Below are 26,397 nucleotides of genomic sequence, written 5' to 3'. Positions count from 1 at the left end.
GAGGTGGGGAGGGACGGCCCTGCGTGACTGGTCCTCGGGCCGCTCTCCCGCCGGGCGCCGCGGGCACGCTTACTTAGCGGTTGGGAGCGGGCGCTCGCGGCGGCTTTCTCCGCTTAGGCGGCTCCACCGGCGGGGTCGGGACGCGGCCACCTTTCTCCCCTCGCCATGTCCAAGGAGGAGAAGAAGCCCTTCCGCCAGAGCATGGCCGAGTGGCGGCAGTTCGTGTACAACCCCCGCAGCGGCGAGTTCCTGGGGCGCACGGCCAAGAGCTGGGGTAAGGGGCTGCCGCGGCGGGGCGGTGGGGAGGGGGCGAGCCGCCGGCGGCGGGCGGGCGGGCGGGCGGGCGGCGGCAGCGCCCCCCGCTAGCCGGACCCTCCCCCCCCCCCCCCCCGCCGCGGGGCCAGGTGCGGCGCGCGCGAGGCCGCAGCGCGCGCCCTGGTTACCGTTACAACCGCCGCCGCCCGCGCGGCTAAAAATAGCCCGGGCCGTGACAGCGGGCGGGGCGGAGGCAGGCGGGGGGCGCGGGCGGCCCCCTGCGGCGCTGCCCGCCGCGGGGAGGGGGCCGGGGGCGCCGCCGGAGCAGGTGGGGGCCGGCGCGGGGGGTGGGGGGAGCCGGCGGGGAAGGGGAGTTTCTCGGAGCGCGTCCCGAGCTGACTCACCCGCCCGCCTCAGTACGCAAATGCAGCAGACGGGGCCGCAGGCTCCTCCCCGCGCTACCCGCGGGGGGAGGGCGGCAGCGGGGGGCCGCGGGGGGCTGCAGCCGCCGCCGTGACGGCTTCCGGCCCGCTCCGGTCGCTGCTGCTCACCGCACGTCGCTGCGGGCGCCCTCCGCTTCGCCGCCGCCGCCTCCGGCGTCGCAGGAAACCGAGAATGAATGAGAGCGCCTTGCCGCTGCGCTGCTGGCCGCGAGCTGCGGGTCCGAGAGGAGGGAAGAAAGAAGCGCGCAAGTTGGCGAGCTGCCGTTCTGGATAGTCTGCAGACGGATGGTCCCCCTGCGGCGGCGTGCGATCCGTCCCCCCTTAGGGCGCCTGGGCTCTTGCCTTTTAAAATGGAGCTTTTAGACGAAGGTCCTCTCCAATAAAGCCTGTAAAGGCAGTGTTTGTTTTCCTGCTTTCAGGTAGTCTTCTCTCTGAGCTGCAAAGTGTGTTATCATAATCTTTCTACTTCCAATAAAAATACTTGGATTTTCGGGGTATCTGTTCTCCTATTAAACAGCTGTATAAATGCTTAAAATTAGGATGTTTCCCCAGTCCTCATGGGACATATTTATTGACTTCAGAAAACGGTATGTCTCCTCCCAAAACTTGGATGTAGTTGAGATACTTAATAGATGTGCTTATACAACCACTATGAATCTCTGCATGACGTAAAAGAACAAGCCAATACATCTTTGCCCTTGACACAATCGCAGTGAATATTAATGTTAAAACAGTGAGGAGGAGCCTCAAGCAGACTGTGCACGGGGTGTGCTTTCTTTGCCGTGCCAGTGTCTCCTGTCCGTCAAGAGAGGGCCCTAGCTCTGACATGAGTTCTCCTCCATTCAGATGGAAATAAGAGTTTGCAAGCTACTCTGCCAGTTGAATAGCAAAGGAGAGGAAATTTCCACTATGGTGTTGTCTAGTAGTTTTTCTGTCCAGGCAGGTTTCCTGAAGTATGTGGGTTGGATGAATGGGTGTATGGATCGCAGAAATCCTTTTGTGTCATGAATGCACAGATGTGGTGGGCACATTCCAAAATGTTTTGTAACTTTTAAGAAAATGATGTTAAAACAACTGTATCTGTTCACACATATCTGGTAGTGTGAATCACTTAAAATGTTACTAGTCAGTCAATAACCCCTCAAAGTTGATATGACTAATTTAGCTGGTAATTGATTTGCTATGTTGTTTTACAGCTAACTTACTTCATAAAAGATATTTTTTCTTCTCAAACTATAAATAGAATTAGGTAACATTTTGAATAATTTTACTTCATCAGTTAGTTTTCTTCAGTGACTTAGGTGATTGGTGTGTGTGTGTGGTTAGTTATTTGTATTTTTCTTATCTTTGACTCAACAACACTGTAAATTGTCAGTGTATTTTTAGCAGATTATGGTTATTGGGTCTAGATTTTCATGCTTAATGCACTGTCCTCAATTTATTTGCATATATAAAGTAAATCATACTCTCTGATTCTTTTTTTATTTGGGGGGGGGACCAGTACTTACCTGTTCTTTTTCTTTTTTTTTTTCTTTTTTTTTTTTCCCAAAAGCATATGCTTTACTTTAAGCTTATAATTGCATTAACTGGAGAATGTGCAGGTTTTGGTCTCACTTCTGCCCTTGTGGCAGTGATGTGAGTGTAGAGCAGTCTCACTAATGTTCCTTTTCTGATGTCTGTCTCTGTTTTGAAAGGTAGACAGGTAGAAGAGAGCTCTGGTGGCCTGTGTGCTGGGCTGTAGCATCTCCAGGGATAGCACGATAAGAAGTCAGGTGGCTCTGGTTCTTCCCTGCGTATTTCTCTTGTCTTAGACAGCTTCCTCCCGGAAATAAGATAGAAGCAGTAGAGAAATTGATAAATAACTACTTGTAGTTCCTATGTGTTATAGCTGTAGTCTGAGACTGTCTTAAAGGCTTATCTAAATTGTAACCTCGAGGTGGTGGTTTTCAATGAGTCTGAGTGCCGTGGCATTGGAGTGCTTATCTTTCTCTGCCACTTCTAAACTGGGATTTATAATAAGATCAAACATATGTTTTGCCTTGTGCTCACTTGTCATGTAACAGAAGTTTGTAGCCTTTTGAAAGTGGTTTGGTAAAATACTCTACTGCATCTCCCCTTGCTTTAATAAATGACTAAGATTTCTACTTCATTTTTTGCAGACTTGTGAGGGATGATTCAATTTGAATCTTGCCCAAATTGGTGTCCAGATCAATTTGAATCTTGCCCAAGTTGATATCCAGATCTAATAGTTTTCAAACTGTGTTAATGGTGTCATTAAATTGGGTAATACAGTAGGAAAAAATGTTATACTTTGAATCATCTGGTATAATCAAATGTATTAAAGATATGGAAGGTATTGGAAAAAAAACTAAATGATTTGAGTTTGTGGTGGTCTCTGCAACAAGGTATAAGTGAGGCTGATAACCCTCATAGAAAGAAAGAGAAGGAGGAGCAGTCCTGGGGTTTCATGGAGGGTATAATCAGGTAGGACAAAGAAAAAAGAACTTGGGAGTACTGCCACATGGGCCTTTCCTACAGAGTGGGGGGAAAAGGAAGATTAGCATACTGCTCTATGTATAGATGCTGTGCCTCACTAGAATTATAGCAAGAACACTGAGATCGTTATGAAAGTATTGTAATGTCATGCTTGCTGTGCACTCAGATATGTTTTTGAATTTTCTTGTATAATCTGTACAATATCAACAGCAAAAAGTTAAAAAACGTGCAAAAAGGAAGAAATAGACAATATACAGAGTCTATCAGTCTTGATTCATGGTCACACTAGATGTCAGAAAACTTGTTTAAGTTTTTCTGTAAAGCCAGTCATGTCAAGGTGTTCAAGGTAGAGATCACTTTGTCTTGGACTGTGTATAGATTCAGACCTACTGAACATTCTCTTGAATGCTTAGTTGTATGTCTCAGTGCACAAGTATGTGCTTGAGTTAAGAGGGGTTTTTGATTTTTTTTAAAGGAAAGCTTTCTACCATGTTGATATATATATGTTTTTGACAGTCTCTGAAACAAAAGATTTAATTCTGTTTTTGTTTAGTGTTGCTTTGACGGAGTGCTTGATGGGGTGTACAGAGCTGTCAAAGTTATAACTGCTTTTCTGACTTGATTTTTTTCTGCATTCTTTATCTGCTCAGACCTTGGTTTAAGATTTGCTGTGATTTAGCATTCTTCGCAGGTGGTAGGAAGTTAAACATTCTGGTATCACTGTCTGCCATTGCAGTAGAAGCACTTACACATCTAGAGCCAAGCTGTGAATCAGAAAGAGACACAGTGCTTTTTTTGTATTGTGCCAGATGGACAGTAACATTTAAAAATTCCTGTGCAGCTAGAAATATAGGGCAGTCAAAATCTTAGTAAACTTTTCTATGATGCTACCTATCATAAGAAATGAATATTTAAGAAACCTCCCCATGACACAGATACTTTTCTGAAGAGAGAAGGCTTTGCTTTTTGCTTTTTCTTGTTGCAGGTGCCAGTAAACTCTGATGGAACAGTAAAGGTAGAGGGTTTGTTTGGTTTTTAGTAATGCTTAATCTTGACACTAAGGACTGGCTCTTGTGATTCTTTGCAAGTATTATACTTAACGTTTTTGGCCACTGAACTGTTCAGCCCTCTTATATGCAGATCTCAGGTTTATTGTGAAATAAACTCTACAACATAGGACAGAAGTTCTCTTTCTTCCTGAAGTCTTCCTTTTCTATCTCTTCCTCTTTCTAGCTCTCCAACCCCAAAATTGGAAAAAATTCACAAGTGCCAAGAGAATAAAGTTGAAACATGATCACTGCCAGTCTAATAGGTATGGTTATGTTAGTTCAAAGCAAGGAAATCTGGCTGCAGGTAGACCGAAAGGCATTCTTGGTGTTGCTAGCATTAGTGGTAGTCGCTAGTAACGTTATTTACATATTTAGATTCCACTAGTTTCAAGATACTAAAGAAGGGTGATCGTGCAGATGATAGCATCAGTGCAACATGTAATCCAACACACCATAAGGACAGTATTTCATTTTCATTGTTGCAGGTAATATTGAGTAGCCACTTCATACGTGTTGTAGAATGTTTGTATGTATAATCTATGTATACGTATGTGTGTATATATATGTAAAAGCTCATGCCAAATTCACTTACTTTTTTATCGCTTTTGACATGTAAGGTTTGAAAAGCTCATATTCTTCATGGAAAGCATGGCCAGATACTTGATACTTTGCATTTAATGTTTTCATCAGTCAGAAATTCTTAATTTTCGTAGTAGAGAAGAGAGTGTTTTGATTCCTGCAAACAAGCTCTAGCTAATCATAGTGCTGACAGGTTGGTTCAGAAACATTAGTTTTCCAGATTTAGTTGTTGCTGTTCAGTGTTGTCAGGCTATGTAGGGAAGAAGAAAACCCAGATATAAGAGGTACATTGTAATAAAGAATTTTTGTTTGACAGTTTCCTTTGTGTGATAGTTTGTGTTAGAGTGAGAAGCTTCAAGGGTTTGGTGGCACAAAAAGTTGTGCGTCAAAGTTCTTCAAACAACTGAATGAGTTGCATGTTGGATGTGGTAGCTGTACTTCCCTTGCAGTAAATGTGCGGGACAGTTTTCCACTGTAACAGGTAGGTTTTGTTTCCTGACAAGAAGTCCAGCATTATGTGAAGTTATTCTGGCAGAGCTTCTTGACAGGTTATGGCTTGTTCCCTATGATTAGTTTAGGATAATTAATATTAATAGCCTCACAAAGAGCAGCTTACTCAGTTTGGGGCCATTGGAAGTTGCAGAGCAATTTCCTTCCCTCCCCCCCTTTTTTTTAATGTGGCAGAGTAGTGTTAAACGGGGCAGTTTGGTCTAGTGAGCAGTGTTGTGCAGTGCACTTAGCAGCTATATTAAAATAGCTAATGATTAAAAAAATCACAGTTTTTTTTCATGCTTTCCTGGACTGGGGGAAGTTAGTAGAGCTTTCAGGCCTGTGAATAGAAACAAGATCTTTCTGACCTTTTTACTACCGCATCACTAGTAGGTACATTGTTGAAGGATGGTTCACACTTTGGTCTCCTTCGTGGAGTCAGTCACAGAGTTCAGGCATTGAGTCCCTCTGCTTCTCTCTCCAGTATTGGTGTTCCCACTCAGGCTCTGGGAGCACCTGTTTGTTTATTTATTGAAATCAGGCAGCATCTTTCCAGAGTTCAATGAAGAAAATTTCCCTGACTACTCTGCTTTTAGGCTAGTTCCCACAAAAGGCTCTTGTTCTGCCTTCTCTTAAATGTCAAACTTTTTTCTGTTTCATTGGAAATAAGATACTGATGAATGTCTTGGTCATTTAACAGAAAGTAGGCTTTCTACTGGCTTGATGAAAGTGTAATTAACTTCTAGTGATCAAAATGAGAGCTGAGCAAATATTTTATTATTAAAAAAATACAATGTGTATTAATTGGAGGATCATTGTCTCTTTTAATCCAGTTAAAGCAATTGTAAGCTTGTAAGTAAAGTAAATTGCTGGTGTCCAAAATATAGGTGAAACTTTCGTAATGACATTGTTGACCAGGGCTTCTACTCGTTTTATGTGGGTTTTTTTCAGCTTCTGAATAGTGTTATAGTTTATAATACATGTGTAGCTATCTTTTTGTCGTTAAAGGAGCCTGTTCTTGGGTTGTTTCAGGTGCTTAGCTACATAACTTCTAATCATTGTGTAGTATAGTGCATCCCAGGGTTCCCACATGCATCTTAAATAGCCAATCGCTTCCAGACTTACTATGATAGCTGAACAGCCGTCTTAACGTGAAACTGAGCGCTAAAACCGAACCAACACCCAGTAACATTCACCAGGTTACTGCAGACAGCTTATGATATAGTAATAACAGTATGGGAACCACCTGGCTATAGTACACTAGAAAATACTTCAGTGCAAAATGGAAGCATATTTTCTGGGACAGGAGCCAGACCTTGGGCTTCCTTTGGGCATCTTCCAGTGGACAGTACTCATCACTGGGTTACTGAGTCACGTTTGCTCTTGGTGAAGAATACTGCAGTTGAGTCTCATATAATCAAGCATCAGTGGTGGGGTGTTGGATAATGATTTTGATACACTTTTCTTCATCTAAGTCCAATCTCTTCAACTTCCTGAAAACAGCCTTATGACTGACAAAGAAAATAATGTAAAAAAAAAGAATTTACATCTTCTTTCAGTTATGATTTTGAATGAAATAGCTTTGGAGAGTGGTTTTCTGTAGTTTAAGCACCTGTGTAAGCATCTGAATTGCTAAATACCTTTGTAGCTCACATTCTTTTTGTAAAGATGAATGCATTCGTAAGTCTCAAGTGACCAGTCTTGTCTTAAAGCACAATTGCATGCTCTTTTTTGGGTAATATTGTATATACTAAGTTAATAAAACAAATGCTGCAGAATCTTAAGTATTTTTTATGAAGTCTTCATCCAGATAATAAAAATGTTTCATCTCAAGCTGGAAGCTGTCTCCAGATAAATTAGAATTTTAAATGGTAACATAATAGTAATTATTACTATATATTCTCAGTCTGAAAACAAAGTCAAGTAAATGTAGCAAAACATAGTATTCCTAGCTTTTTAGTGTTTAATGAGATATGCTAATATGAGTCCATCACAGTCAAAAAGCAAATGATGCAAGAATACTAAAACTCAGTTGAAAACTTGGTTCCTAAAATAAGCTAGCTCTCCCAAATTTAAAAAAGGCTTTTAAGTGAGGGTTATGCATCGTATTTCTGAGAATAAGGGCAGAAAATTCTTTGAAAATTACTTCAGCTGATCTGAGTCTGTATCATCTAGAATGTAAGATTTTTAACTTTGGTATGTCTGTTACCTTCTCTTTTCAATTTCCTAAGCAGTGGAGTGACTTAGGAATTTGTTGCAGCTTACCGTCAGAGAGCTACAGACAGCGTAGGCAAACTTGTGGTAATAGTCTCTTCTTGAGGCTATTTCCTCAGGCTCTGAGGAGCTCTCCCTTAAGCAGTTGTCAAGCAGAAGCTAGTAACGTGTTTAATTCCAGGCGTGTTACTGGATTCCTGAGGTATATTTGTAAAGCAAGTGAGTGCTTTAGGCAAAGGCTTTTGGTAAGGCTGAATAGAAGGCTTGGTTTGTGTTCAGAAATGTGCAGCAGAAAGCGTTTTCACCTTGAGAAATCACTTGTAACAGGAGGCATGTGTGAGTGTATGCTGTGTATGGAGTTGTCTTAAATATCAGGTATATTATTAAAGCACCAGTCACACTCCACTTGATTCAGTGCAACAATTTTATCTATTCACTTAGTTACTTATTCTTCCCCATCACTGCTTCCTTTCCTGAAACATGTGGAACTTTCCCTAATGGCTTGCTTAGTTTTCTTGACCAGCTTTGTTATATAGCTCCATGAAAGCCTCTTTAATGTTTCTCATTCAAAAATAAAGATGCCCAAATGCCACATCTTACCATGTAAATTTTTAAGAACTAGAATGTATGAAAAAAAGGTTTTTTTGCACACAGGATTACCTGTCCACTTTACAATAAGTACATATGCTAGAGTTGTATTCATTTATAACTAAATAGGAGTGCCAGGAGACTAAGAAAACCAAATCAAGCACTGTATCACTTATTTCCAGTTTTGATTTTCAAAATAGATATTAGAATCTGCTGAAACTAAAATAATAATTCTAGTTTTTCTTTACAGGTTTGATCTTCCTATTCTATCTGGTATTTTATGGCTTCCTAGCAGCACTCTTCACATTCACAATGTGGGTTATGCTTCAGACATTGAGCAGTGATATTCCAAAATACCGTGACCGGATTGCTAGTCCAGGTAACTTTCATAAATCTGGTTCTGATTTAACAGCTACTACTTATTTGAGAACTTGTTTGGAGTATAAACTACCTATTTGCCATTGATTATTATCCAGCTACTTACAAGCTTCAAAGGACAAATTGGTATGAGGCAAGGTACGTGGATTTATAGCATAAAATATTTAGTAGCTTTTTGTACATATGTACTAACCAGTGCTGGTTGTCTCTTAAATTCTCTAGAGTTGAATTCTGTAGTGTATTTAGACTGCAAGTTTCTCTGCATACAATACAATATATTGTATTAACAAAGTGAGATTATCATTTTAAAATAGAACTGAGCAAAAGTTAAAATTAGATTTTGTTCTGCATTTAAAAATCGTACAGTATTAGGTGATAAGATACACTGGTTAGTAAGATGAAAACTTTTTTCTGTTACAGATTGTACTCAGATACTTCAAACTAGCTGTATTGGATCAGAGTGAATGTCACCTGTGATTAGTATTTGATACTTGGAAGCATAGAAGGACTATGTTTGGGGGTAATCTACTCATAACGATGTAAAGGCTATATTACAAAAAGGCTATGCTACAAAGGCATTTCCAGAGTTTTAATTTTACTACTAAATAACCTGCAATCTGTTTGAAACTTCTGTGGGTTTTGGAAGTTGGTGACTTACTATTTAGGGAGTCACAGAAAAGTGAGGTTACAGTTCTGTGGGAACTCTTAAGTCAGTGTAACATGTAGCTGCCACTGAAAACACTGCCTTGCTTCCTGAGCTACTGGTTCCTTTGTGCTCATGTTTGTCCAGTCCCACAGTGGGCTGGTTTGAGTTAAATGTGACAGAAAACTAACTTTGCACAAATAAAAATGAGTAGTGATTTTTTTAAATGTATTTATTATTTAAATAAGATTGGATGAAATGCATCAAGGAAGAATCTGGCATTATAGGTTTTTGCTATATCTGCATATTGGGAAGAAAAGTAAGGATTTACACTCTGAAAGATTTAGAAGCTGCCTCTGCATACTTTAAATACACCCAAGATTAGTGTTTTCTAGATACTTTCTGGAGAATGTGTGTTTGATTTATATATGCAATTTAAATGATTGGGACATGAAAAATTTTATTAAATCTCTCAAATTTTACAATAACTTGGTGTAGAGACCAAATTTATGCATCTCCTCTAAAAACAAAACAAATATTTAGAATGGCTATGCAATATTAGTATTCTGGTGAAAGTTGGATTACATTTTTGAAAATACTTTTTTCTTTTGAACTCCAAACCCATGATACTAATTAGCATCTTGCAACAGTATCAGTACTCAAGATGAAATAATAATCTGTGGCATGATGAAAATACAGTTGGCTGAATATGACAGGTGTCTTTGGATTTTGAACATGATTTTTACACGTTTTGGGACATCTCTAACAGATACTCTCTTACTTGAGGGATTTTAGAGGATTCTTACCTTTTTTTAAGCTAAAGGGTTACCTGAATGCTTGAGAAAAAGGGAGAATCCCTGCTTCATAGAGAAAAGGCAGCTTTTTGACCTTTTTCATTAGGGTAGACAAAACCTTGGTAATGTATAAAGCAGTGTGGTTTCAGGGTGTTAATTTTCATGCTTTGCTTCTGAAATAACAGTTATAAAGGATACATTTTTTTAAAACAAACATCTGTATCACAATTAGATTTTATTTTAGGAATTTCTAAAATGTTTTTAGATTTCATATTTTTATTAAAGATAATTTATATCTGAGTACTTAAAGATAATAAAATTTATCTCTGTTCCTGTGTTTCTACTTAGCTGTCATTTTTCACTTGCAGTGAAACATGTCATGTTCTGTAAAACTAATTTATTAAATAGAAAAAATCTACACACAAAACTTGGATAGCATAGGTCAAAGGTTTTACTCTTGTGTTAAACCTATTTGAAAACCTCGAAGAAGTTGATATATTTTATAGTTGGTATTTGACTGGCTGTGTGCACTGAGATGTAACTGTATCAATCAAATCAGAATAATTTTAAACTTTTTTTTTTAATCCTTTTTTGTGATTGTAGGATAATGTAATCTCTGTTACAATATTAGATGTAACTCTATGTTGAAGCTGTTAATTTTTTTACTCTGGTAGGCCCCAAATCCTGAGTCCCACATGGTCTACGTATCAGTCTGTCTTAAAATAGCTTTTTCTGCAGAATTTCTACCATAGTCTCTAGGCAAACTGTGATGTACTGGAATTAGTACAAGCCCTTCCTCTTAGGATTTGTGTGTTCTTGAAGTTCTACTAAAACAATAAATCTCATGAAATTACTGTTTCACTCATTGATGACTAGTTTACTTACTTTTGTTTTGCAAAACAACATCTAAGTCCTTCATTCAGAGTATTGATCTATAGAAGGTAACAACCCTCCCTCAACCCCTCAGTGTGTAAAATCCCTTCTGTGACTTTCAGTCCTGTTGCTAGTTATATTTTGTTGAATCACAGTTCAGTATGGAGGTCAAAAGATCACTGTGATGATGCCAAGTAATTTGTATCCAAAAGTGAGATTTTTAGTTTTGTTTGGACTTCAGGTCACATAGGCATATAGTTGTGGCTTGCCTGGGAATAATTTAACTGCTGCTAATGCAAAAAGGAGAATTTATGATTTATTGAAAATCCTACAGAAAGGGAAGAGAAAAAATGCATTAATATTACATATATATTTATAATATATAATATGTTTGTCTATGATAAATTTTTAGTATATACCGTACTTATTTCCCACTGCAAAGTATTTGAAGTAATTTCTGCCTTCGCATGAAGAGGCTTAGTCATTTCTGTAGGTGAGTCTTTTATAAACCTGAGCTGCTTAATTACACTTCTCTGTGTGCTTTCCAAAAGCTTACTGTGATTGAGTAATTATGGTAATACATTAAAAATCTCACATTAAGACAGCTTCTCTGACTTTGTCTTCCCACTATAGTATTATTTTCTTAAATGTTTATTTTGTATAAAGAAGGCTTTTTTTTTAGTTTGAGGAGTTAAGTTTTCTTTTCTGCTTTACACTCTTATCCACTTGTTAAATCTAGTTTTAATTTGATTTGCCAGAGGATAGGAGACAACATGGCATCCTAAGCTGATATAATTACCAGCTGCTACACTTCTTTTCTTCTGCCAAATTTTTAATTGATCCAACCACTTCAGTACTCTAACCTGGAGGAAAACCAATATGATATTTTGCGGAACTGTAGTCTCAGATCTTGGCTGCAATTGAAGAAATAGGATGCACAGAGATTGAATTATTACCCACAACTGCAGTTTTTTCATCCATTCAAGTTAATTTATATTGAATAAGAGTTGTCTTAAGGAAAGTAATGTGAATAAAGCAATCGTATGCCCTTTATTTTAACAAACTAAATATCTTCTGCAGCTTGTGATGGTGTAGTACTATTTGTTCTGCTGCTTAACTTGTGATCAGTAATAGTAGTATTGGATATCATTGTTAGTGACAAGTCTGATGCTACTGAACCTTATGTATTTGCAGAGAGTATGCCTTTATTAACTACTTACATAGCTTTCACCTGTTGCAAAAAAAATCCCTAAGATTCACCTCAATACCTTTCTTTGCCCTTATCCCTAGGAAGGACAGTTCCTTTCTTCCCTCTAGGGCCCACGTGCCAGTGTCTGCTCCTGTTATCCTCCAACACAAAGCTAGATTCAGTATTCAATAATCAGTGTGTCCTCATTTCTCTTGCTGGCCCTGGCTCCCTGGCTGTAGATTGTTCCTGTTCCAGTGACCCTCAGCCAGAAGTTGAACGGGCCCAGGCATAGGCGCTGGGCACAGCAGGCTGGGGAGCCAGTAGCACTGCTCTGTGACACCCTGCTTGTTTAATTGTTTGGTGCCAGCTGCTTGTTAAGAATCTTCATCCTTACTGTGGCCTATGCTCCCCAAGGCATACCCCTTCAAAGTGATATGTGTGAAGTGGTTTAATAAACTCTCTTGTATTTTCTATGAAACAGATATGATCTAAACTTTCTGTATGTAGAAAAGGAGGAAAGGAAAACTTTTTGGATTGGGAAGTCTTTAAAGCCATCTTTATGCATTATAAAATTAAAAAAAACTTGATTATTTGTGGGTTCCCCTGAGATTAAAATGATTATAGCCTCAATCAGTATTGCCTAACGATTTGAAGCTTAACTTTAACTTGAGGTTTTTTTTTGTTTGTTCATTTTAGTTTAATCTGTTGAAAGTGGAAAATGCAAAATGAATCAGTAAAATACTTCAATTGAATGTGATTAAGTTGCTGATTTTACTATTCTTAATCAGTTGGGTTTGGTTTGTGAATTACAATTAAATGTTGGATTGAGTTTAAGTCTTAGTTCATGTAGAGTAATGTAGATTTTAATAACTATCTTTAAACACAAACTGCTAGCTGTACTGTATAGGGATAACTGATATTTCTTATAGACAGATACTTTTCAATTTATTAATATAATTTTGCGTAGTTTAGAGTGGAGTAGAGAAGAAGAGTTCAGTCTTTTACTTGTACTTTTTCTTTTTAAGGACTTATGATTTCACCAAAGCCAGACACAGCGCTGGAATTTTACTTTAACAAGAGTGACTCCCAATCATATGCAGAATATGTTTCTACACTTAGACAATTTCTTGAAAGTAAGTTATTTAAAACTGTCCAGGTAGTTCAGGAGCCTTACTGTTGTGTACATTAGTTTCATTTTATGCATGTAGTGACTAACTGCTAAATAAAACCGTTGCAAGTTTAGGCTTGCTCTAGATAAGTCTGTTGTAAATACTTTATAGCTCTTTTCAACTGAGGATCTCAAAGTATGCTTTACAAAAAAAAAAAAGGTGAGTATCTCCATATGTATTTTACAGACAGGAAGCTGAGCATGAGCAACAGTGTAGTGCATGAAATCAGGAGAGTTTTGAGTCTTAGTCAAGTGTTCTGGTAATGTGTTGGTGTAGATACTACAAGAAGTAGGAATTACGTAGGTCAAGATAATTCAATGTAAAATTACAGAGGCCATGTATTTGGAGTCAACGTTTATCGAGATTTGACTGATCAGCCTTTATCCAAAAGACTTGATACCTGAATAATAGATAATTCTTTTAGTCTTAATAATTTGAGTGTTTGCCTTTTTAAAAAGAGGCACACAGAGAATAAATTAACAGCATTTTATTCATTATCATCCTAATACACAGTCAGTACAGATGGAAATATTAAAATGTTGAAGTTAGAGAAAAGATAGCAAAAGGCAGATGGAAGGGTGGCAAAATCACTTGACACGTATGTTATTTTATGTATTTGCCTGCATGTATACTTAATCTATAAATGTAAAAATTGAGCAAAAATATTAGGAAGTGTAACCTTTCAGAAGTTATAAGTCAGAATTAAAGTGGTTCTGTAGCATCTCATCTTTGTTTATGAGTTGCTTTGTTAGCTACAGAAGCTCTACTGGAACCTGCCTGGATTGAGTGCCTGTAGTTTTGGTGCCTCCTGAAAGGCTCTGTGAGTAGACATTTCTTTCAGAGCTCTGAGTACAGTTCCTTGGAGGAGTGCTACACTTTATGATTCCCTGCCTCTTCTGCAGTTAAATGGGTTTTGGACTCTCATATTGAGGATGAACTTTTCATTACCCTTTTTCCAATTTCTTTTCTCCATACAGCTAAGCAGAGATAAAATGTGTTAAATGCTTTTGTAACAATGTAAGCTGCACACTTTCTTTTATTCTAGAAAATGTTAGCAGTTTGTAGAGCCATAGACATGTGAAATTAAAGAAACAGGAAAGTGATTTGGAATGTCAGTATAACATCTGTTACACTCCCTGATAGATGAGACAAGTTAATACTATCTGTTAATACTTCAAGTTTTCCTGTTTATTAAAACAACAACAAAAAAATGTACAAAGTGAAAACGTGTATAGCTTAGTTTTCAGGTAAGAATTATGTTTATGTTTTAACACACTATAAATTTTAAATTATTTACAGAAACTGTTAAAGTTTTTAAACTTTATTGGTAAGATTTTAAAAGTAGGACTGTATTATTTCTCTTGTAATAATCTATTTCATTCAAATATAGTAGAACTTTCTTGTAGACTGGAAAAGTAACAGTATTTAAGAGGGAAATAAGATCCTTCTTTGCTCTGAAAATAGTTCTTTAAAAAAATAATTCTAGACAACAACTGTAGACTGTAGATATTTACATAGGCTTCTCTTATTTTTGCCTGTATGTATGCTTTACACCATTGATTTTTGCAACCATTTCTATATTTCATAGCTTATGATGATTCAAAACAAGCCCAAAACATAAACTGCACACCAGGAAAGGTTTTTGATCAGAATGATGAGGCTGTTAAAAAGGCATGTCGATTTAATCTCTCTGAGCTTGGACAGTGCTCTGGAAAGGAGGATAAGACCTTTGGCTATTCTAGAGGAACTCCATGTGTGCTTGTGAAAATGAATAGAGTAAGTGCGTATTCATATTTTATTTTTTTCAGCTTTAGAATGAGCTTTCCAGACTAGCACTATATGAAGAATCACTGTTGGAAAAGACTGAAATGTGTGTTCAGTTTACTTCTCAAGATATGCCCGTTTCTAGACGAATGTAATTTACTGAAATGTGTAGCAATTTGTGTGTTTTACAGTAAAATACACTGAGATTTTTATTGGCCTTGATCAGTCACATCAAGATACCAGAAATTTAAACAGTAGAATGCTCTTTGCTTACAGCTCTATGTAGCTGATTTCAAAACATTCTGTAGATAAAAGTACATTTTATTTCATATCCACATTATAGAAATAAAATTAGAATTTAATGTGTTCTGAACATTTAAACTTTGTAAGATGATGAAAACTACACTGTATAAATAAATATATCACTTTTCATGGATGTTATACATTAATGGCTCAATTCAGCTAGCAGATCAAGTAATGTTACAAGCTTAATTTGAAATAAGAAGATACTCTGTGGTGTAGTCACTGTAACTATTTGAGCTTTAACTTAAAAATGTTTTAAATTTTCTTTCTAGTCTAAAATCGTGCTCCATAAAAATGGCTCTTGACAGATTTGCTGCCTGTGTGAAATCTGTCGTATTATGTAAGAAAAAATTTCAATTCAGTCTGTAAAACTGGAATGGGGAAGAACATCTATAAATATTTTTCCTTTTCTCCTTTAGATAATTGGATTAAAGCCTGAAGGAGAACCATACATACAGTGTTCATCTAAGGTCAGTTCTGAATGCAATAAATAAGTCTGTAGTTTATTTTCCTCAGGGTTAAGATGAAAATTAAATGTAAATACTGAATCAGAACACTTACTTTACTTTCTTCATTTCTCTAAAACTTTTAAAACTTTTTTTATCCTTGATTGTTTCCTGTTTACATCTTAATGTATGTCTAGTTTAGTTTTTAGTGTACTTAACTTCTTCAGTGCAGTTTTTAAAATATTGTCCTTTTTTGTTCTTCCATCTTCAATGGCTTTAAGATGTATTTGAGCTACCTGACCTGCCACAGAGTTGAGGAAAGAGCATGCATGTAACCTGTGCTCATATTATTATTATTTTTTTAATTTTGTGTAAGTTATGTTTTGTTTTCCCATTTCATAACCTATATTTTTATTTTTCTCTCCATGCTGCAAGTGCACCTTAGACAATTTTATAAATGATGGGTAAGAGCAAGTGTGAAAACTAATGTTAACTGTTCAAGTAAATATTGTCCTCAAATGAATTACAAATAATTTTTAACAACAGCAAATCTATACATATTTTTTGTGTACCAGTTGATATAAAAACAGTGTTTTATTGACAGCCATAGCAATTACTTTGACTTCTGCACATTTTTCCTAGTCTGCTTGGGAAGCAATGAAAAATTTGGTAAGCTGCTAACTTGAGCAAGGACAGAGTCGTGGCTTTTAGCTTGAGGTGACTTTCATAAAAATGGTAGGTAGGCTGGGGAATTTTAGGAGATCAACTAAGCAAATATTTAGGACGAAGGCAGGAATTTCTTGGGACCACCTGGCTGTGGTAGGCATTAATTTTAATATTGACATCTTTTTTTTAAGACTGACTTTTTTGTGTCTGACTTTACAAAATGTTCTATTGAAGGAATGATTTATTTCTCTAGAATACAGCAATTAAGTTCCTTCTACTTTTACTAGTGATTTTTGTAACATAGTGCTCCAGGCAGGACTCGGTTTGTTTCTAGCTGAGGCATTGTTAATGATGGTTAGAATTTTTCCGTCTCTATCACCACAATTAAAGAAATAGTATCTTCCAAGATGAAATTGCCATTTGTAATAGTTACCTGGACTTCTTGTTGTTACTTTATTCTTTATATCTTTCCTTTTAGTTATTTTGCAGTCTGTATTTATACATTTCTTGAAGTTCAGGGCTTTGAGTTTCATGTTGCTGTTTTCGGCCCCTCTGTAATTTTTCAGATCAGATCAAAACACCAAAGTATTTTGAGCTACTTACCATTTGATGTTGTTTATTAACGAACTTTTTCTTACATCTAAGTCCTTATTGAAAATACTGAATAGAATCAAGCCCAGGAAAGTCATCTTTATTTCCACCTGAAATGCCTTCTTACTCTGCAAGTGATGTGTTAGTACTAATGCTTAAGTGATTATGCTAATCCCAGTTCATGATGTTCATATATCTTCAATTTTCCTATATGGATGTCCTGTGAGACAGTGTTAAAGGCTATACTAAGGAAATCACAGACACTCTTTTTAGTTTCCTCTAAGCTGAGTTCATTAGCAGGGGAGGGGGGAAAGAGTGTGGTAACAACTTTGAAGGGTGTGGGGGTTGTTTTGTTTTTTTAATTTTTGCCCTTTGAGATACAAATTATATGAGTGTTAAATGATCAGTATATATTTTCTTGCATTCTCTTTCTTTAAGTAAATACTGCTTTTTACATTCTCTAGGTAGAAATCTCTGATCTGCACAAGTGTGATATTTCAATTTTATATTATTGCTAAAGAATCAAGATCCTTAATAGTTTTTCAGTGACTTCCAGGAAAAAATTTGTCAGGCTTTGCTACCTTGAATGCATCTCTTTTATCTTAAACTTATTCTTACTCTAGCCTGTCCTGATTTATCTGCTTATGAAAACCTAAGTATTGGTTACAATTCAACCTTCTCTGTAGAGACCAAGGTAAAGAATCAACATCAGCAATTACCATTTTCCATTTTCTTCTTCCTACCTATGTTTTATTTTCATAGAATTTCTCCTTCTTTCTACCTATACCCCTTACTGACTGAAAATTATTTTTTGTCATCTGAGGCTTTTTTATTATTATTACTATTATTATTTTTTAACTTAAAGGGTTATGCTGTTCCTTTATATCAGCTCATGTGTCCTTGTTTCCAACTCCATCAGTATTTCTTTGATTCTTTAGTATACTAGCAAGCTGTAGTGGTCTTGATCTGTCGTCACTAGTTTCTAGAGTAGGAAAGTGAGTGTTTGCAGTGTTGGACACTAATCACAGCGGGTTCTTGCTCCTGCATACTAGAGGAACTGCTCTGCTCTAGACTTAAGGATCTCACAAGGAGAAACAAATGGTGCTTCCAAGAAGTTTGACAATCAACATTCTGGATCTTTGGTTCTGAGATGGAAATAACTAGTTTCATGTTCATTGGAACATCTTGCAGCAGAATTCTTTCATGTTAAAACTACATTTACTGAAACATCAGTAGATTTGGTGTAAGGAAGAGCACTGCATACTTTTTTTTTAACTATAGAAGGGACAAATAATCTTAATTCCAAACTATATGTATTTCTGCTGTTTAGCGATTGTCTTGACTTGGTATTAGGTATCTTTTTCTAACTTACAAGAATGAAGACTGTGTAGAGAAGACTACTTTCCTTGTCATTGTCAGCATAACCAATTTACCTTGATCTTTGTGAAAGAAAAATCAAATGCTTTACAGGTTCTGTTAGCTGATACTGATCTTTATCTTACTTCAGCTAATTTTCTTTAAACTGAGCAGTGAGCCTAAACAGATGCATGCAACTAATAATTTTTTTTTCTCAAATGATTACAAAACAGTCTTAAAAGCATTTAACCCAAGTTCTTTTTGTGGGTCTTTGTACTTTATGTTAAATCTATAAATTATTCTTTCTAAGATACAATCCTAATAAAGCCTCTGTGAGTGAAGCAGAAGTGCGTCTTTATCTGTCCAACTAAGTGGTCTGATTTGTAGATCTGCTGACTGCCTGCAACTCTTCATGGAAGTTGTCAATGGTAGGCAGAAAAAAATGGAACAAATGGATTGGATCTTAAAGCTCTTCAGCAAATACAGCTTGCTTAGTTTTTTTTAAAAAATATGTAGGGATATTAATGAGATTGCTCAAAAAAAATCACAGCATTTGCATGAGACAGGCAGTTGCATGCCTGAGTGCCTCTGGTATTTTATTGATAGCTGAATGTGTACGTTTATGACTATGTGCATGCATTGTGTGTAACTACTCCAGAAAGCTCTACTCCTATTTATCTTTCTTGTATAATTCTATATTTGATACTTTTTACCATAATTTCAGAATTATATTTTAATAATAATGATTTTCAGCTGCATAAGCTGTAATTAAAATGGCAATGCATCACAATTCTACTTAATTAAATTTGCTAACTAGAAAGTCCAAAATATTTAGAAATGTATACTAGAGAATTGCAACAATTTAAGACTTCAAAGGAGTGAGAATGTGGCCTTACCCTAAACATCATATGGTATGTTCTTAGAGGGGGGAGGAGGAGATTCTTGGTTTGTGGTTTACTTCTCTGCTGTTGTATTCCTCTTAGCTCAGTTCTATTCTTGCAGTGTTTTTCTGAATTTCATAGTGTATCTTTTAAAATTGTTGGTATTGTATAAGGTAGTATAGAAAAAACCTCAATGTTACTAATGCACTTTGAACTTGTGAGGTACACTGAACAAGCAGGGATGTTTTGGAGATCATACTTAGTATTTTTGGGGGGCTTGTTTTTGTGGTATTTCTCTTACTTGTTGTTTGTCTACTGTAGAAGGTCACTTTTAGATGTGGCCATTTCCTAGTAGTTTGAATTTGTGATAGTTTGCCATCCTGGCACGATACACAATCCTGAAGAATACTGTATGTATGTCTGTGTGTCTAAACACTATCATAGTGACAGCCTGAGCCTAGGACAGCTCAGTCTTACTTGTAATGTTCTGTTGGCTGATTCCTTAGTCAGAAATCATGCAGTAACTTGGTAGGTGATAGAGATTGTTTTTGCCTACATTTGGGATTATAGGGGAAAGTAATGAAAAGGCATACATTGTTCCTTCTGGGTGTTGATGGTGCACAGAGACTCTAGCACCATCACAGTTTTACGGTGGGTTTCCTTCTAGGTAACCTCAATCTAAGAACTTGCTGAACAAATTAGAAATGATACGCCACTGCAGGGAGAGAGCTAGAGTTCCTCGTGAAGGGCTAGGGTTGTATTGTTGCAAAACCTGGGAATTGGCTTGAAAGATTGGCTTGAAATGGAAATCCATCTTTAACTTAAATACAGATTTGCTATTGCTTCACCAAAATACACAGGCTTGCTTGTGGATTTGGGGGATTTTAGCTTCGTTATGCATTTGTGTTAAGATGAATTATTCGTTGCAATGAGTATGTTTTCCCTCTGCCCTGTTTCCTTTGACTGGCAAGGGAAACTTAAATGCAAGCTGTCTTGACTTGATTACTAATTTACATATTACAGTTAATATTCTTCTCTGCTGTAGCAGATGTGTGCAGCATGTAGCTGTTCCCAAAAATTAATCCTTTCTGGAAGCTATTATAACACTTTGTCGCTGAATTCTCTCTCTCTCTCTCTCTCTTTTTTTTTTTTTTTTTTTTTTTTTTTTTTTAAGGGTTTTGCACTTTATCATTGAGTTAGAATTCTACTTTTTGTATTATCACTATTATTTAATGCAGGCTGATATTAACTTTAAATTTTGTTATTTCAAATCATAGGAAGAAGGCACAGTTCAGATAAATTATTTTCCTCCTGGAGGTTTGATTGACTTAATGTACTTTCCATACTATGGGAAAAGCTTGCATGTAAGTATGTCTTAACAATGGTCTTCATATTGTAAGTATCTAGTTTCTTTTTTGCATTTACTACTACTAGTATCAGGCTGATAGTAAAGTTTGAAATTGCAGTGAGGTACTCATGAGGAGTATTATATATGTAGAAGCTTCATAGTGCTTGATGAGATTAGAGATGCGCTTTTGTAGACAGGAGAAAATAAATTGGGCATCACTGTCCTAATGAAGAAAAGGCTATATACTAACAGTATTTAGCTAGTGTGCTGTTTTAGGGAGTGTGCTGTTTTGTGATCACTGATTTTTATTTTATATATATTTTTTTTATATATATATATATATATATATATATATATAAAAATTCTATTTTGCTGAGTGCAGAGAAATACAAAAGAAATAAGCTGGTTCTTCTGATTACAGTTTCTAATAGTTAATTCTTGGGGTTTATGTTCAGGATACGAAGTTTATAATTCAATATATTTTTTTCACTTATAGTTAGTACATCTTTGTAGCTCGGTAGGCTTGTTTTCTATTCACTCCGTTTTGTGAAGAAGCACTTTGAAGTAGCTGATATGTTTATCATGTATATGTGTATATATGTATATATTCTTTCCTCAGCCCCCCCAAATATTCTGACCATAAATATAAATTTTGTTTATATATACGAAGAACAGTTAAGTTTTCAAAACTGAAAAAAAAAGTGCTTTGTGGATCCAAAATAAGTAGAGTTAAGACAGCAATTTCCTTTTAAACTTAAATTTAGTTGTTTTTCTTTTTTTTTTTTTGAATCAACCTGTGAAAACTACATACAAAAAGTCCTTACTTTTTACAAAAAGTCCTCAAATCTAAAATTGTATCCCCTCTTACAGACTGAGTTATTCATTCTTAGACTTCATCATTCACTAGTAAGATAAAAATACTTTTTCAACATAAATATGTAAGGTCCATAGTAGACCATGAGGTGTCAGTCCCCCAAATGATTTTTCAATAACATTGTTAAATTGTTCGTTGTTCAGTTATCTTTCTAGTCTACTCTATAGTTACTTGTAGCAGTTCGTACCTTTACATAGCTTATCGTAATCAGGAAGATGTTTGTTAATCTTTAACATCTGCTTTTATGTTATTTGTCTGTAGCTCTGTCTCTTCCATTTTGTTTCCAGGTGGTTCGGGTAGAGGGATAGTATAGTGGTTGTCACATGTGCTTTACATGCTGGAGGTCCTAGGTTCAAGCCCCAGTGGAACCATCACCATGAAATCTCTGGGAGGTTGGACTAGATGATCTCCAGCGGTCCCTTCCAACCTTACTGATTCTGTGGTTCTGTGGTTGACATCATCTCCACAATTATGTTAGTGTATATTCAAACCAGAGAGGGTTTTTTAAATCATTTTTATGCTGAGAGGACTACATTTCAAAACAGCATGTCCTTGGGACGGTTAACTGTTGTTTATAATCTGAAAAACATAAAGGATATGCTGTACCTTGTGGACTAATTGTGTTCAGATGAGGTTCACCTTTGGCAATTTTATTCTGAGGGTGTCTAGGCAGTCCAGTCTTGGGCTTGACGCATCAAAAACAATTCAGTACAACTCTTTAGGAGTTGATTTGCCTAATAAAAGGGGCCTGGAGCTATGTTTGGGATCTGTCAACCTCCATTTCCAAAAGGCAGAGATAGTACATATGCTATCCCCTCTTGGGGAAGAATAGAAAGAGGGCACTGCTTCTCTAAGAAACACAAAGTATAGCATCAGAAGACCTTGAGATGTCAGGAGGTAGTCTGTACCAAAGATGGTACAAAGACCTTTGCTGACAAAATCCCTATCTTCATGCTTCTGTACTGATGGCAAAGGTAAGTCTATGAAAGGTGACTAGTGAAGTCAGGCCAAACTCAATGCTATTCCTTACCGACTTAGCTGATTAAGACTTTTTTTGTTAATAAACTGATACTCTCTTTTGGAGTTTGTGGTTCTGGAGTCTGCCACATTCAGTTTGTTGCTTGAGATAGGGGCTGAGGTTTGCTTGAGAGATTCTTGTTTATGTGAGGCTCAATTCTCATAACATTGGTATATTGTGAAAAAGAAGGCAACAGGAAGAGTTTTGAGAGGTTAAGGTATTCCATTAGGTCTCAAGAGACTGGATTAATTTCTTGGCTATATCACAGATTTTCTATATTACATCTTTGCAGATTTGTTGAATTACTTTATTATGTAAAGGAGTTAAGAGAATAAATCTATTTTTTCTGTGCAGGTGCAAAGGTGGGAGCCATGAAAGTACTAATCTATGCAGTTTTACTGTCCAGAAAGATTGTTTGCCTTCTGCTACTCTCAGGACATTGAATGCAACTTCCTGACCTTAGTGATTGTTTCCTTTTTTTTAAAATTATCCATACTAATTAGTAAGGATGCTGAATGTTTTTATCCCTTTTATATTGAATAAAAGGCCTGTCTTGATCTGTCTTCAAAATACCATAGAAATCTGTGCACCTATTTAATGTATTAGAGATGAGAAGATTTCCCTGAGTGCACCCTTTATTTTCTAATCATTAGAAAACTTGGTTATTGTCTCAGATGTAGTGTTGCTGTTGACGTGAAAATTTTGAGGACAACCTTATCTAGCTGCATTTTTTCTTCCAGACTGAAATTTATGGAGGCACAAATAAAGTTCTGTTCCAGTAGAGCCACCCTCTATCTAAGTGAAGTAGTTATTTCGATCTACTTCTTACCAATCCTTCACGTCTAAAGATTTAAGTACATCTGCTTCCATGCCACCATTCTTTGTAAATAAGAGTTTGAGTGTTTTATAGTGCTTTCTTTGCTTTTGTGTTTTTTTCCTTACCCTAAAAATAACAAAAACATATTAAGGAATTTCTGGAGTTAATGGAAAAAGAATAACTCAAAGTTTTGTTCAATTAAAATTTAATGCTAACAATTGTAGAATGTTGCCATATCATCTTTCAGTCCACTAGCTGCTATGAATTTTACCATTTAGAACTACCCAGTTCTAAATGGGATAGGATGAAAGAGAAGCTAGTTTACTGTTATTTGTCGTAGCATGCTGTTGGGGGAGGTGGACCCAAAAACTTAAAACAGCATATTAGAAAGGATACGTCCTATAACAGATTTGAAAAAACAGAAGAGGTAATGTAATGGGCAGGGAAACAAAATACAGTTTTAGAGGCTGTTTCAGTAGAGGTGTCTAGGAAACTGGAGAATAGACGCATTGTAATAGAACGGGGTAAAAGCGTATGCCTCTCGAAAATCCTGTCCGTGACTGTTCAGCTATGTTGACTGCATCAGTTAGGAAATGGTATGAAGAACGCATGCCTGATTAACTTTCGGGGAAGGAAGTTTTACCTGAGTCAGGCTGGACTTTGAAAGGTTAGAACTTAATTAGCCTTTTCTGAACGGTGTTCTGATGGATTAAATGTTAATTGTTCATGTTAATTGTTATATTCAGATCACTTACTCTGGTATCTCAAATATTTTCCCCATCTTTCTGTTTACTAGGCTCACTATTTACAGCCTCTAGTGGCTGTTCAACTAGCAATTAACTCCAACAGTACCAAAGAAGAAATAACAATTGAGTGTAAGATCCTGGGCTCACCTAATTTAAAAAATGAAGATGACCGTGACAAGTTTCTGGGACGAATTGCCTTCAAAGTTCAGATGACTGAATAGCAGGAGTTCAAAAAAAAAAAAAAATCTCACAAAGTAAACATTGTGTTGTCTGTTTTGTATCAGCTGGACATGCCATTCTAGGATATGAGACCACCTTGGAGAATGTTCAGGTGGTATATGGCGTTCAGGATAGCATAAATAATATGCTTCCAAATCATATGTTTAAAATCCCTTAAAATAAATGCCTATCATGCTTCTGCCTGCCCCACTGGAACAGTGTACAGACTATAGTTATGTCATTTTAGGGACCTGTAAATAGCTGTTTTCAGACACATAATAATGGTGATCTTTGTCCTGTTCTAAAATGTGGTTTTATCCCCCAAGTGAGTGTCTCAAGCTTAATGTGCTGTGCTATGTAAATATTGTATTGATTTAACACTGGTTTAACTGTCATATCTCAATGCTGACACAGTTATAGGGATAAATAATAAATGGTACCTGACTGACATAGTGATTTTTTTGAAAGAGTAAACACCTCCACGTAAATTGTGTGTATGGTAGTGGGTGGGTGGATGGATGGTTGTGTGGAGATGCCTTAAATCCTAGGTTGGGTGGGGTGGGAGAATTAAAATGGATTTTAAGAATTGGTATGAATTTCTGAAAGTAAGTGCTCAACTAGTACTTTCTTGTGCTTGTCACTGTGCAAGTATTGTGTACATGTAATACTTGGTATAGAGTTTGGTATTCTAGCTGAGGAATTGAATCTTTTATTGTGTTGTTAATTGCTTGCGGTATGTGGAGCACAAATAAAATCTATACAATATTTTAAAACTTTCTAGTTCAGAAATATTGATATAAGGCAATTAAAATGGTTTAGAGTCTTGGTAACAGTTGTACAACAGAGCTGCTTGAAAGAAGTGGCCTTGCTATTGTGGAAATAAGCTTTCGTTTTCCAATAAAATAAGTTCCTGAAGAAACTCTGTTGAAAAGAAAATAAGAATTGTCTTGATTAAACATTCCTATGTTTAATTTATATGCTCTGTTTCTTGTATCCTTTTAAATACTTGATATTTTCTTCCACTCCTTTGTCTTGGATTTTCTGTGTGTTTCCTCATCTGCCATTTAGAAAATTGGCGTTACCAACTGCTTTATAGAAAACCTAGGCTATTGAGTTGGAGTGTATATTCTGTTGCAAGTATTGTGGCCTAGATTTGTTAGTTAACATGCTTTTATGCCTAGTTCTTACAGTGGTTTTTAGTATTCTATTTAGACAAATGAGGTATGAAGTTCAGTATCAGTTCTGAGGTCTTAATGCCCTGCCTTGAAAATGTCTGAGGCCAATGTAAGCCACATTAGTGCAAAGTTTCTTAAACACCTATGCAGACGTACATACATGCAAAGTTGGAGGAAGCTACTCATAATGGGACTTAAGCAGTGTGTTGATTCTCTTTAAGAGTAGATCAATTATGATCTAATTTAGCATGCTTTTTTGTTGTAAAAATGTCAAAATCTCAATGTAAAGAAGGTTGTGTGTTCCTCACAAATATGCAGTGGATAGTTTTGTAATGATAGCATGCATAATACTGCTTGGGAATGCAGTCCTATTCCTGATGTTTTAAATCTTGCAATTTTAGAGCTTGGATAGGGTTTTTGAAGATAGGACTAATCTCTATATTATTACAGCCTGCAAGTATTTTAATAGTTACAACAGAGCTCTAGAGGTTGTATCTGAAAATGAACAGTACCAGCTTCATGTTAAAAAAAAAATCATTTCAGATTTGAATTCACCTTGGTATGTGAGAATTTCTGGAGATGCTCAGTTTTCAAGAGAGCCAATTCTTGCAGTAATCTCTTTTCCTACTTGTCTGTGTAGAACGTGTGAAATGGCAATTCTTCGCCTGCGTTTTCTGGACTGATAGAACATGACAAACTCCTGTTCTCCCTAGATTTTGTGTAAGTTTGTTTTATTTAATCAAAAAAATTATCAATTGGAAATTTTTTTTGAAAGGGTTCAGCTATTGAAATTAGCATGTAAAATATGTGTGGATAATGAGATGTGTGTTAAGAGAAACTATTGCAGTAATCAGGCTCTGATTTCCTCATTTTTATTTCTTTGTATTCAGAATTTGACTAGGTGATCTATCAGTTATTTATAAGCACGTGTTCCAACTCTTAGGGCACGACATGATTATTCATTTTCTTCATATGAAATTTTTGGTAAAGGTTCTTTGGATTTAATTACAAATTTTTATATTTAACTTTTTACA

The 26,397-nt window shown here is 36.6% G+C and overlaps 1 protein-coding gene across 1 annotated transcript; it reads left to right on the top strand.

The window, feature by feature from the left end:
• On the top strand, positions 1 to 25,163 carry ATP1B3 (ATPase Na+/K+ transporting subunit beta 3). The gene is made up of 7 exons (XM_062583036.1): positions 1 to 274; positions 8,364 to 8,492; positions 13,016 to 13,123; positions 14,748 to 14,935; positions 15,646 to 15,696; positions 20,444 to 20,530; positions 24,020 to 25,163. The coding sequence occupies exons 1-7, from the start codon at positions 166 to 168 to the stop codon at positions 24,188 to 24,190; spliced, it is 843 nt and encodes a 280-aa protein (XP_062439020.1). The 5' UTR covers positions 1 to 165; the 3' UTR covers positions 24,191 to 25,163.
• Positions 25,164 to 26,397: the final 1,234 nt, after the last annotated feature.

Source organism: Rhea pennata, chromosome 9, assembly GCF_028389875.1.
Source record: "Rhea pennata isolate bPtePen1 chromosome 9, bPtePen1.pri, whole genome shotgun sequence".
Taxonomy (NCBI): Eukaryota; Metazoa; Chordata; class Aves; order Rheiformes; family Rheidae; genus Rhea; species Rhea pennata.
The sequence above is the reverse complement of the archived record's forward strand: the minus strand, read 5'-3'. Positions and strand labels throughout refer to the sequence as shown.

Excerpts from the sequence above, each read along its gene's own strand:
- ATP1B3 (XM_062583036.1), top strand. The coding sequence starts at position 166 with ATGTCCAAGGAGGAGAAGAAGCCCTTCCGCCAGAGCATGGCCGAGTGG. Across the intron at positions 275-8,363 it reads GCGCACGGCCAAGAGCTGGG|GTTTGATCTTCCTATTCTAT; the intron begins GTAAGGGGCTGC and ends TTTTCTTTACAG. Across the intron at positions 15,697-20,443 it reads ACATACAGTGTTCATCTAAG|GAAGAAGGCACAGTTCAGAT; the intron begins GTCAGTTCTGAA and ends TTCAAATCATAG.